Source organism: Phoenix dactylifera, unplaced genomic scaffold (assembly GCF_009389715.1).
Source record: "Phoenix dactylifera cultivar Barhee BC4 unplaced genomic scaffold, palm_55x_up_171113_PBpolish2nd_filt_p 000007F, whole genome shotgun sequence".
Classification (NCBI taxonomy): domain Eukaryota; kingdom Viridiplantae; phylum Streptophyta; class Magnoliopsida; order Arecales; family Arecaceae; genus Phoenix; species Phoenix dactylifera.
In genome coordinates this window covers 3677712-3691344 of record NW_024067666.1, presented here as the reverse complement: position 1 = coordinate 3691344, position 13633 = coordinate 3677712, and the positions used below count along the sequence as shown (strand labels likewise).

Below are 13633 nucleotides of genomic sequence, written 5' to 3'. Positions count from 1 at the left end.
CACATCCCCGCTTGCGCAGGGCATGTGAGGCACCCAGTGCCCACATGGGGGGCCACATGAAAGGGGGATATGGGGCTTCCCTGTCATGTATTGTCCGGTTTCAAGGCCCGCACGCGCGCGCACGCACCGCTCAGACTCTCTCTTCGGTTTTGTTTTTCATCTAAAATACGTCTGCAGGATTTAGAGACAACCGCGTTATATGCCCAGGCTCTGAAATGAGTCTAGCCGATGTGGATCTTTCAATAACAGTAGCCTCTCTGCATTATTAGCTGGTTTATAACGACTGATATTTTCCACTCAGAAAAAGATTGCCGGCAGCTCAACATGCTCCTTGGATACAATCAGAAGTTCAAGCATCATGTTACGAGGAAAGGCATAAATCACGTTGGCCTTATAAATCGTAATCCTTGTTTTCTCATGGCAAGATAATTGCATGCCACATGACGGACGGACGTTAAGCTACGCATTCAGCTCATCCTGTCTTTTTCTGTCACAGTAACTTGCAGGCACCAATAAAGCTTAAGCACTGTCTTTATTGTTTCCTTATCTTTTCTCACGGATAAAGCAGGATCAGCTTACAACAAAAAAGGCAGGAAGAAAAAGGAGAATCCACACAACAATGGGTTCTTACAGGTGGGCACGTACACCTAATGAGGCTTGGAACTCACCCCATCCATGCAGGAAGCTGGCAGCCATTGGAATTGCGGGACATAGCTCCTCCGTTTGACTGGTCTATGTGCACAGGGTGGTACCTGCAGCAAAAAGGGAGTATCAAAGCTAATTTCCATGCAGACCTGCAAGATTTTTCATGAGAGTATTGTATTACCCAATTTGCAAAGGAGGGTCGCATCCCAATGGCTGGAAGAATCCCCTAAATGCACCACCGGCATTTGATGCACCACCGGCATGATCACCACTACCATTTGGCCATGGCATTTGGAGGGGATTTTGTGAAGCGGCTTCTTGCAACTGCCAAAGCCGAAAGCCGAGAGAGGTTATTCAATGAATCAAATTGTCATGACAAACAGAAGGAATCCTTTGGGTGAGAAAGATAGGAAACTACTTAAAAGAAAAAAGAAAAAAAAAAAGAAGAAAACTTTCCTTAAGCATGGGTATAAAATGTTGTCAATAAATTTGCACAAGACAGCACATTGTTGCAGATTTAAACAAAAAGGAAAGACATCAACTCTGTTTACTAGAAGGTGATGATTTTGTCTCATCGGATAACCGTCGAAAAGAATCAGGAAAAAAAAAACAAATAATTTATCAAAGTACCTTTCTTTTCAGTGATCTGTTTGCTTCCTGCATCTCTTGTTCCTGCATTAAAATGCAGCCTGTTTACTACATGGAGCAGAGATCTAACCTAACAAATTCTCATATTTATGATGAGCACAAAGCAGTTTGAACATGAACTCGTACCCTTGTTTTAAGATGAGAAAGCTGATCGAGCATTAACTGTGTCTGCAAATATATAAAGAGATACGGGTGAGTCGTTGCAGACTTTTCCATCACTTTGGCAGATAACTTAGTAAATCTGGCTTAATTGAGGAATTTAATATCAAAGAGGATCAACAATAGGCTATAAGCAAAGCCCCCTTTTTCGCCAACTAGTCCTTTAGATTATATGGAGACACCTTACCAACCTTGTTCCTTGATTGAGGAATTTAATATCAAAGAGGGTCAACAATAGGCTATAAGCAAATAGATAATTGCTAAAAATTTGCTTAAACATCATTGGGTCGACCAAACTGCACCATATGAACGGAATGACAAAGGTATGCAAGAATTCTAGCTTGAACAACACCTACAATGTGATTTTCAAATTGTCCTTTTAAATGAAACCTAATTCTATTTGCTTTTTTACCTTGGCTGATCTGATCTGCTTTAAAGATTTCTCGAGCTGATTCTCAAGCTGCTCGAGTTCATTTGTACTTAGTGGGTCCAAGTCCTCACCAAGGAGATTTCTGTATCATCATGGTTGGGAATCTCATTAGTAGAAATCTTTAGCGAACAAACTAAATAGGAAAAGATATATATATATTCATACATATAGATGCATGCATACATGTGTGCATATGAATATGTGTATGTATGTACATATATATGTTTTATGATATATACAGATGCATGCTTCAGCTAGACAGACTACCTTTGTGAGCTTTGCAAAAACGCAACTCTTGTCTTCAGCCTCACGTACTCTTGATAAGTGTTCTGCTTCAAAAAATAAGCAACCAAAAACTTCTGAAAAACCTTTTATCAGGCATAGTTCACATTACTAAGAAGATACAACCAGCGAAACATATGGATCGCAGAACAGATAATCAAATAATTGTACATTATACTTATGTAATACAATAATAATTGCCAACATTTTGTTGATATTTAGATACTCCCTTCCTGGCATATAAGTTACCTAGCAACTTACATGCTGGAAGCCTGGAACCACAGAAACAAGGGCAGGCAGCCGCTGGTATCAGTTGCACATATCATGGTAGATGACCAGATGAGAAGCAAAACAAAAGATAAGGTAAAAAATAGCAACACAAAGCTTCTACCATCTTCATCACCCCCTTGACCAGCAAAATGAAGAAAGTTAAGACCGCAAAGAATAAGAATTTTCAATCTCTTATTTCAAGAACAATAATAATCTTACTAAAATTGTTATTGAGGTTGTTACAATACTCATCACGTGTATATTTTAGTGATAACACAAGGAATCGGTCATATGTGTTAAGAATCTACTTCAATTTATCATCTCTCCATGCATATTTGTTATGCACAAAGTTTGCATCTATGAATAAAGTTACAACTGTGATGAATGATGGTTACATTCAATATTTTGAATTTCGCTGTATGAAGTGTCAAGCATAGAAAACCTCAAATACTCATAAGGTGTGCAGTGAATTGAATCTTATTCTTTATCTAGATTAACTGAAATTTTGGAAATGTTCTTCTATGCAAGCTCAATATTTGAAGAAGCTCATGTCCGACAAGCTCGACAAAAAGCAAATAGAAAACCTCAAATACTAATAAGATATGCAGTGAATTGCAGCTTATTCTTTATCTAGATTAACTGAAATTTTGGAAATGTTCTTCTATGCAAGCTCAATATTTGAAGAAGCTCATGTCCGACAAGCTCGACAAAAAGCATCAAATGGCATGAGAGATGTAGTTCGTTTGGAATTGATAATTTCAAATTTTCCATCAAGAGACACAAGCATAAATACATTTACATGCCCAAACCTGATGCACAGATTCTCACATTCAGCTACCAACATGTACTCTGATGAATGTGCTCTATCTTTGGTATGAAATAGGTTCGCCTACCTGTGTCTCACTTGATGGGGCAACAGATTCTGATGCAGTATAGTTGTATCTTTGATACCTCTCGAGTGTCTTAAGCATGCTTCAATAAAATAGGAAACAGGGAAAAAATAAGATATGAGTCCGCAACAAGAATAGACTAAAAATTAAATGCAGTAAGATGTAACATACAAATGTCCAGCTTCACCACCAAAAAACAAAAAAGGTAAATATTTTTTGTTCTCAGAGCTTCCTCAAGGGATGATACACACACATCTGGAGTTCTGCAGAATCTTATCCCTATATAGCGGTCTTTCAATATATAGATGGTGTTTGGTTGATATAAGGCCATGCTTAAATGGATGGTCCAATCCACAAATCCTACAAGATTTTTAGTTCAATCCTGTAGGAATATCCGAACAGACTCTTAGTATTCGGAATAGCAATAGTTTTTTAATTGGCTCTGGTAACCTTTAAAAGTCTTCATTCTTGTATTTGACAATACACAAATTGATGCAAGAGCTATCCTTTTACAGTTCTACCAAAGCAATGTTTAAACGCAAAGAATAGCAACGTTTAAATCATTCTAATACCTAGATGCCAAGCCTTTGATCATCCAACACTACATATCCTTCCTTGGATGAAGTTTTTGAGGATCAAAATCCAGATGATAATAGAATTAATGCCAACACATCATCTAGTACCAAGTAGAGTGAGGCCTCATATCATATAGAAGTTAACATCTGCGTTACTCTAGTATGACTTCTTGAAGTTAGCCTTTACATTCTTGGAGTTCAAATTTATGAACAATCCAACACCAACAAATCTTTCATCGGTATTACTATGAAATCGTCAAGTCAATAATTGAGCTAATGTTGGAGTACGATTTGTAGTTGATAAGTTTAATTAATTTAGTGTCAAGAAGTCATTTTCTTCTTCTTCTTTTTGGTAGGAGGCTCCCAAACATCTAGCAATTTAATAGAGGGTAGCCCTACTACAAATACCCATGACCTCAAAAATCCTAGTGGAGTGATCCAAATCAGGCCAGTCTCCTAACAACTACAAAGAGAATTTACCAACAAGGTAGGTGTCAAGTTGCATTGTTCATTAAAACCAACCCAGAAAGCAGAAATTATGCAATATTTTGAGTCCCAACAGGAGAGCGGAGGCATTTTACATGTCATTGTTACCCTAAAAGCATGGAACAAGATTGCTTATAAACTCTTTTTTAAAGATTCAAAACATAGTGAAGTTTTGCATTTTCTTTGACAAAAGTCTGGTTGTATCTTAGCATGAAATTTTTTTGTTTAAATGATAACTACGTAGCACTGTAGTTTACTACAAAGCTTCTCTCTTGGAGGTATGATTTATTAGAGCCTCTTGCAAAGTCCTAATCCTAACAGTGCATCAACTTAGACCTAATCCTTGCTCAGCAAAGTCCCCTATGTTGGATGTTGATAAACTTAATTATGCTGAGGAATTCAAAGGGTCATATGAAGTATCCAAAGGGTCATATGGATAATCTAAAAGGTCTCATTATGATGTACTTATTAGGGGAGTTAAAAGGTCACTTCTAGTGCCTATAAATATGTGGCTATCATGAAAAAGAATGCATGGAAGGAAAAAAAAGAAAGGAGTAATAGATAGAGAGGGCTTGAAAAAAAAATTGTATTCCTCTTTGAAGAAAAGTTGTACTACACCATTATCTTATATAAAGTATTTTCTTTCCATGTTCTTGTGTTTCCACCACCATTGCATATTCTATCAAAGTGGTATCAGAGCTTGGTCATGGCTACCGGGATGCTTCCTATTCCTCGTCTCACCAATAGCAACTATGAGAATTGGAGTATCCAAATGAAGGCATTACTTGGATCTCAAGATATTTGGGATATAGTCGAAAAGGGCTATGAAGAAGACGGAGATAGAGCGCAACAACGAGAGACTTTGAAGAAAGATAAGAAGGCTCTCTACTTCATTTATCAAGGCTTAGATGAAGCCGCTTTTGAGAAGATTGCTGGTGCTACCAACTCAAAGCAAGCATGGAAGATCCTCGAGAAAGCCCATAAGGGTGTTGAGAAAGTGAAGAAGGTGCGCCTCCAAATATTGAGAGGCGAGTTCGAGACTTTGAAGATGAAGGAAGGAGAATCCATCTCGGATTACTTCACAAAGGCTCTATCTATTGTAAACCAAATGAGGAGAAATGGTGAGAATATAGAGGACAAGCGTGTGGTGGAGAAGATCCTAAGATCCTTGGATCAAAAGTTTGACTATGTTGTGACAGCAATTGAAGAGTCCAAAGATGTGGATACTATGACAATTGATGAGCTCATGGGTTCTCTACAAGTCCATGAGCAGAGGATCTTGTTGCGAAAAGAAGAACCTTTGGAGCAAGCCCTGAAAAGCAAACTCACCATCAGTGAGAAGAAGGAAGGCCCAACTGACGAGGACAAACATACAAACCATGGTCATGGTTACAGCCGTGGATATCATCATGGACGAGGCCGTGGACAAGGACGAGGTTCCTTTGGACATGGCAGAGGAAGAGGAGGCCTAGGATTTCCATCAAATGAAGAAAGCACTCAAGATGGAAAAAGACAAGGAGGTTTCTCAAGAGGAGGACGAAGGTATGATAAAAGAAATGTTAAATGCTTTATTTGTGGCAAATATGGTCATTTTTCCTCAGTATATTACCATAATAAGAATAATCAAGTGCATGAGAAGGCCAACTATGCAAGGAAGGAGGAAGGAGAAAATGGTGTGCTACTACTAGCAGAGAAGAGAGAAGAAGATTCCAATGAGAATAAATGGCACTTGGATACCGGTGCAAGCAATCATATATGTGGGAACAAACATATCTTTAAAGAGTTAGATGAGACAGTGAAAGGCAACGTTTCTTTTGGAGATGCCTCAAAAATTCAAGTGAAGGGGATAGGTAAGATCCTAATCCAACTCAAGGATGGTTCTCAACAGTTCATTTCTAATGTTTACTATGTCCCTAATATGAAAACAAATATCTTAAGTCTTGGTCAATTATTAAAAAAGGTTTAATGTTTGCATGAAAGGAGGATGCCTGTACTTGAATAAACATGATCAGTTGATTGCAAAAGTACCTATGACCAAGAACCGAATGTTCGTGTTGAACATTAAGTATATCAATACAAAGTGCTTAAGTGCATGCATGAAGAATAACATGTGGCTATGGCACTTGAGGTTCGGGCATTTGAACTTTAGCTCTTTGAAGCTCCTCTTCTCAAAGGCGATGGTGAAGGGGTTACCTCTCATGGAGAATACTTGTGAAGAAATATGTGTAGCATGTATTATTGGAAAACAGTCAAGAACAAGTTTCCCAAAGGAGTCATTTCATCGAGCCAAAAAACCTTTTCAACTAATCCATACGGATATTTATGGTCCCATCACACCAGCCTCATTTGGAGGTCGTCGTTATTTTCTAACATTTATTGATGACTTTAGCAGAAAAACTTAGGTGTATCTCTTGAAGGAGAAACAGGATGCCCTGGAGATATTCAAAAAATTCAAAGCTCTTGTGGAGAACCAAACTAGGTGCAAAATCAAAGCTTTGAGATCAGATCGAGGAGGAGAGTATACCTCGAAGGAGTTCGAAGAATTCTGCAAATCTCAAGGCATTTGAAGGACCTTAACTGCCGCATACTCACCCAGCAGAACGGCGTAGCAGAAAGGAAGAATTGAACCATTCTTGACATGGTGAGAAGCACGCTGAATACAAAGAAAATGCCAAAAGAGTTTTGGGCAGAAGCCGTAAATTGTGCGATGTACATCCTCAACCGCTGCCCAACAAAGAATCTTGATGGAAGAACCCCTCAAGAAGCATGGAATGGCTATAAGCCAAATGTATCTTATCTAAGAGTATTTGGTTGTATTGCCTATGCACACATCCCAGATCAAAGAAGAAGCAAGCTTGATGATAAGAGTTATCCTTGCATCTTTATAGGATATGACCAGAGGTCCAAGGCATATAGACTCTATGATCCAAAGACAAAGAAGACTATTGTAAGCCGAAATGTGAAGTTCAACGAAGAAGGAAGTTGGAATTGGAGCACCAACTTGGTGGAAGTAAAGAAGAAGAAGAAGATGAAAAGGCTCAAGCTGAAGATTCCTCACCTCTCTCTTCACCTAGCACGAGATCTCCATCTTTAAGTGAGGATTTCAGAAAGACAAGAAGCATTCAAGATCTCTATGAGGTAACAAGACCTCTTAATCTCATTTGTTTATATGCTGATGAGGATGTAATCTCTTTTGAAGAAGCAGTAAAGAATGAAAACTGGAAGACGGTCATGGATGAAGAAATGAAAGCAATCCAAAAGAATGACACATGGGAGCTTACCACTCTTCCAGAAGGCCATGAACCCATCGGAGTGAAATGGGTTTACAAGGTAAAGAAGAACACAGAAGGAAAGATAGAAAAATACAAGGCTCGCTTAGTGGCTAAAGGTTACAAACAGCAAGCCGGGATTGACTACGAGGAGGTATTTGCTTCCGTAGCTCGTATGGAGACAATTCACCTGGTAATTTTCTTGGCAGCACAAAACAATTAGAGAATCTATCAACTAGATGTGAAGCCGGCCTTTTTGAATGGCTTATTAGAAGAAGAAGTATATGTTGAGCAACCTAAAGGGTATGTGAAGAAGGAATGCAAAGAGAAGGTTTTAAAGCTAAAGAAGGCACTTTATGGCTTAAAACAAGCTCCAAGAGCTTGGAACTCAAGGATGGACAGCTACTTCAAAGCAAACGGCTTTAAGCAATGTCCCTCTGAGTATGCTGTGTATCAAAAAGAAAAAAATTCTAACATATTACTTGTTTGTTTGTATGTGGATGATCTCATCTTTATAGGTAACGATCCACAAATGATTGAAGAATTCAAGCATGCTATGATGAAGGAATTTGAGATGACAGACATGGCACTCATGACATACTTTCTTGGTTTGGAAGTCAAACAACATGAAGAAGAAATTTTCATATCCCAAGAAGGCTATGCTAAAGAAATCTTGAAGAGATTCAAAATGGAAGATTGTAATCCTATAAGCACCCCCGTTGATTGTGGAGCAAAAATATCAAAAGAAGATGAAGGAAAGGTTGTTGACCCTACTCTCTACAAAAGCTTAGTGGGAAGTTTGAGGTATATGACCTGTACAAGGCCGGACATATTATATGCAGTCGGCTTAGTCGGCAGATTTATGGAAGAGCCCAAATCAATGCATTGGAAGGCAGTAAAGAGGATTCTTCGGTACATTCGAGGTACTATTACTGATGGACTATTTTATTCTCATCTTAATAACTTTGAACTTGTTGGCTACTCAGATAGTGATTGGGCTAGAGACATGGATGACCGTAAGAGTACTTCTGGATTCGCATTTTTTATGGAAAATGAAGTATTTTCATGGATATCAAAGAAACAACCTATTGTTATTCTTTCTACATGTGAAGCTGAATATGTTGCTGCATCTGCATGTGTATCACATGTAATATGGCTAAGAAACTTGCTAAAGGAAGTTGGTTCTGAGCAAAAGAAGCCCACTAAGATAAACATTGATAGTAAATCAGTCATTGCACTAGGAAAGAATCCGGTGTATCATCAAAGAAGCAAACATATTGATATTCGTTTTCATTCAATCCGGGAACATGTGAAGAATAAAGAGGTAGTGCTACAATATGGGAAGACTCAAGATCAAGTGGCTGATATATTCACTAAATCCTTGAAAGTAGACCTTTTCATCAAGTTTAAAAGTTCTCTTGATATGTTAAAGAAAGAACAATTAAGTTTAAGAGGGGGTGTTGGAAGTTGATAAACTTAATTATGCTGAGGAATTCAAAGAGTCATATGAAGTATCCAAAGGGTCATATGAAGTATCCAAAGGGTCATATGGATAATCTAAAAGGTCTCATTATGATGTACTTATTAGGAAAGTTAAAAGGTCACTTCTAATACCTATAAATATGTGGCTATTATGAAAAAGAATGTATGGAAGGAAAAAAAAAGAAAGGAGTGGTAGATAGAGAGGGCTTGAAAGAAAAATTGTGTTCCTCTTTGAAGAAAAGTTGTTCTACACCATTATCTTATATAAAGTATTTTCTTTTCATGTTCTTGTGTTTTCACCACCATTGCATATTCTATCACCCTATTCATCTCATACTTTTTTTTTTATTGTAGAGCATTTCTTCGTAAGAGTTTGATTTGATAAGAAAATTTTCAAATGATAAAAAAAAATCCAGAATAAAAGCAGTTTACAAGAATAATGCCTAATGACAGCCTTGAGAGAAGCAATACGGCAAAAGTGAGGGTAATGGATCCAGTTCTTTCCAATCATGCACCGTTATCGAGGCTCCTTGCTTTTCAGATTGTAATATCTCACAAAACATCGCAAGTACAGTAGTACGATCATTAAAGCAAGTCGGCCGTGGAGAACTATAATATAATATCAAAAACAGTAGTGCTGAATTCATTTAGAGCGTCTGCTTTCTTCCATTCGTTTTATTGCATTCACCACTATCGATCGCAACTTTAAAATTCTTAATTGCTTGAACAGATTGTTTTCACGTAGAAGGTGGATGTCTAGCTAGAAGCTTTGATTGTTATCATCAATGACATGGCTCCTGGGCTTTAATCTCCTCCTCCTGGATATTTAGTCTTTGGATATTTACTGAGACTACAGCAAGATCCAAGGTTTTGCTTCTGCAGTTTTAGTCTCGCATGGAAGCACTGCATTCCCAACCGGAGTGTATCTTGGGTTTAGCTGTTATCCAACAGATAATCCAACATTGAAATTTTATCACCAAGTCTTCTACCCATTTTGCATGCCGTCTCTGGATCGGGATCTTTCTTTATATATATATATATCTATATATATATATATATATATATATATATATATCTTGAGGTCTGAGTAAAATGGTGCATCATACAACAGCTACTCCAATTCATGTGTGGTCAGGTGTGGTCAAGTGCTGCTTTGTCTACATATAAAATGAAAATCTGTAATTTACTTGTCGAGTTCCAAGAGGCCATGACTTCTTACCAAGGCTAAACAGATTCATAAGGGCATTCGCATAGCTTTTAACCACCATGAGATAAGTTGGCAAACTGACAACATACTATAGCACCAACATTCAACAATCTCAGGTTTAAAAGTGTTCCATTCATGAGACCTATTCAGTATTTTTTTTTGTGGTGAATATACAAGGAATTCTCACTATGTATAGAATCATGAGTATATTAACTTCCTTAAAAACACTCAGGATAAGGTGATACAATCATTTGATGCTACTACATATTATTTTAGGTTGGCATATAATGTAGTTTTTATCATCAGATTTTTACATAAAAGAAGCTCTAAATAGTTAAATAGGTTTCAGATATCAGATATGATGCAAAGATTAGCATTACAAAATTACAATAATATATGCAGAAGTAACGATGCCATTCAATTTGTGCTAAAAAAAAAACACCAGCCGACTATTTTGAAGGTTTTCAAACTTACCCCACCATGATGAAATCTATTTACTTGATTTATGTCATAACCATCTGGTCAGAATTTAGAGAAGCTGTTTGATATTGATCTGGTGACATCATACAAAAAGAAAAAAACTTAGATAATCAATACTTTAATGATAGGTTCAATAACTAGGCACCAAGGATGACTTTAAAAAAAATGATTAGGCTTATTAGGCTTACACCGTTTAAAGAGAATCCCCAACATTATAGAGATCCGCACCTAGCACCTATGGTTTTAAGGCAGAAATCCGCGCTTCCTATGGTTTTAAGGCCTGGTAGAAGAATAGTCAGGACTTGTCTGTTGAGCTTCCCCAACATTACTGATAGTCACTTTGCAGAAAGCTGAACAAACTGACATGTTTTTCTGAGCTTAAAAGTAAAATAATTAATTGTCTTCCATCCTGGTTCTTTTACTTCCTGAAGGTTGCTTTTAAATGTCCAATCAGCAGAGTTACTCTACATTTTCTAGTGTAATAATCAACAAGGGATAGAGAAAAACTTTTAGACTGGCGTTTCGAAACACAATTCAAGGGACATTCATCTTCAAAGAAAATTATATTTCAAAATTTTACATGGTAAATCCAGCACCTCTACTGTCGAGTTTAAATGCAAAAATTATGTAAAATGAAATGATCTGATCATATATAGCAACCATCATGTCTACACTCTTCGACCCATTAATCATTATTCGAAATTTAGTTAAGCATGTTCACCTTAAAGTTCATCAACTTATAGGATATTTATCCTTTACTCTTTCCTAGGGTATTGTTTTTATCACTTAGCACCAGTCAAGATGTTGTAAAAATCTGAGAACAAATTTAGATTATTGTTCCTTTTCATGAAGCCATTAAACTTACCGAGTAATGGTGTGAATATTTACAAGTTTTCCCTTCGTTTTAGTTATTGTTCATGCATGGATCCTTATCAGATGGATGCGAAGATTGTCCTCCCACATGGCAAACTCTAGGCCATCCTTCATTTGGTCTTACACAATCACCAAGCAGCACCTATCATCTTTAAAGGCTCCCCATGCTTGGTTCGTTTTTTTGCTTCTTGTTCTAGTCGAGCTTCACTGAAAGCCATCTTCATTAAGCTATACTCTCTCAAAATTAATGTTCTTCACATGCCATTGGATCCTCCATGTTCATGGCAAATGTGTTACTAAAGGTTATACTTCAACTATTCTGCATCAAAAACAGCCTCTTAAATAATTGCTATAGAGATGAAAGATAGATATCCTCTTTGCTATTTCTTTTGGTCTTGAGGTTTCTTTCTCTAGCTTGCACACTAATTCTGTCCATTGTGCTCTCATCTTGCACACTCTCCAATACGTACATGAGATTATTTCTTGTGCATTCTCCAGTCCTATTTAATCTTCTTGGGCAAGTGTTCTATTACTGATCTCCAGCCGAAAAAAGGTCCTAACTTTAAGAGTTATTTGCTGCCTGGCTTTCTTTGCAGAAGGATCCAGCTTCAAATATAAAAACGAATCGAAAGAAAGGGAGAGGGAGAGACTAGAGGAGAAATCCAAGCTAGGTTAAAGAATCATTTTAAGATATCATAAAATAACAAGCTTCCATGGCGCGAAAACCGAAACAAAAAAATTTATTTAACAGCACTTCTGTCCTGCGGAATTGGTAAATCTAGTGAAGTACATGACATCACAGGCGTTATTACTCAACAACATCCATCTGGATCCTTTCTATTTTTTGTGCACTAAAGGAAAAAAGAAAAGAAAAAAGAAATCAAGAACTGTATCATTAGAAACCATCCAACAAGAACCAGATCCATTAGCAGGGAGACAGATCCTGGGAGGACCGGATCCAAGACATTTTTCCACTAGGAATACCACAACCATATGCAAATATGAAAGAATTAGGGGTTGGAGTAATTGAGAATTCAAGATTCAACCTATCTAGATCCATCGAACAACTCTACACTCAAAAAGCGAGACAATATAAGAACAATATAAAAGAAAGATAGAATACTAGCTGGAAGTAGTAAAACAATATAGAAAAACTCTAGATCTGGATGACTCATTCTCTCAACCCAGAATAAAGGGGAAAAAAAAAAAAAACTAAACTAAGCTTTGAGAAAATCTTGGAGAAATTTAAGGAGATAAAAGATGAGAAAGCGAGGTGTCATGAAGATTAATCTATGGACGTTAAATAATGTAAGGTTCAGACTTAGGGTTATCAAAATGATCCAAATCCATCACACAGATCAAGAATCAAAAACAAAAGAGAAGAAAGACTGCTAAAATCGCATCATCAGCTAGATAAAGAAGAAAACCGAAAAGAAGAGAAAAGAAAAGAAAGCCACCATCACATGACCAAACGAACGATGGACAGTAGATGGAACAAATTCGAAGGGATCGGAGAAGACAAGGGAAGAAGGTCGCGATACCTGGAGCTGCTGCAGAATTCGAAGAGGCGGCCGCGGTTGGAGAAGATGATGAGGGCGACCTCGGCGTCGCAGAGGACGGAGAGCTCGAACGCCTTCTTCAGCAACCCGTTCCGCCGTTTCGAGAACGTCACCTGCCTGTTTATCTTGTTCTCGATCCTCTTCAGCTCCACCCTCCCCCTCCCCATCTCCTCTCTCCCCCGACTCCAAAAAGAAGAAGGCAACAAGAAGGCAAGAAGCTAGAGACCAAGAGATGAATGGCTTGGGAACTGCCACATTAATAATATCCAAGGCACTTCACGATCATTCTTTGACAAGGCTAGAAACTGGCACAAGATTTTGGCTGGGTGGTGGGTTTGTGTTTAAGGATGGGTAAGCAAGGGTGCAATCTTTCTTGGA

The 13633-nt window shown here is 37.7% G+C and overlaps 1 protein-coding gene across 1 annotated transcript; it reads right to left on the bottom strand.

Moving 5' to 3' along the window:
- Positions 1 to 508: 508 nt before the first annotated feature.
- LOC103704495 (agamous-like MADS-box protein MADS2) lies at positions 509 to 13633 on the bottom strand. The gene is made up of 8 exons (XM_008787809.3): positions 13238 to 13633; positions 3328 to 3406; positions 2150 to 2211; positions 1865 to 1964; positions 1420 to 1461; positions 1276 to 1317; positions 827 to 969; positions 509 to 752 (listed from the first exon to the last, which is right to left on the bottom strand). Exons 1-8 carry the CDS (start codon positions 13420 to 13422, stop codon positions 665 to 667), a joined length of 741 nt encoding a protein of 246 aa, XP_008786031.1. The 5' UTR covers positions 13423 to 13633; the 3' UTR covers positions 509 to 664.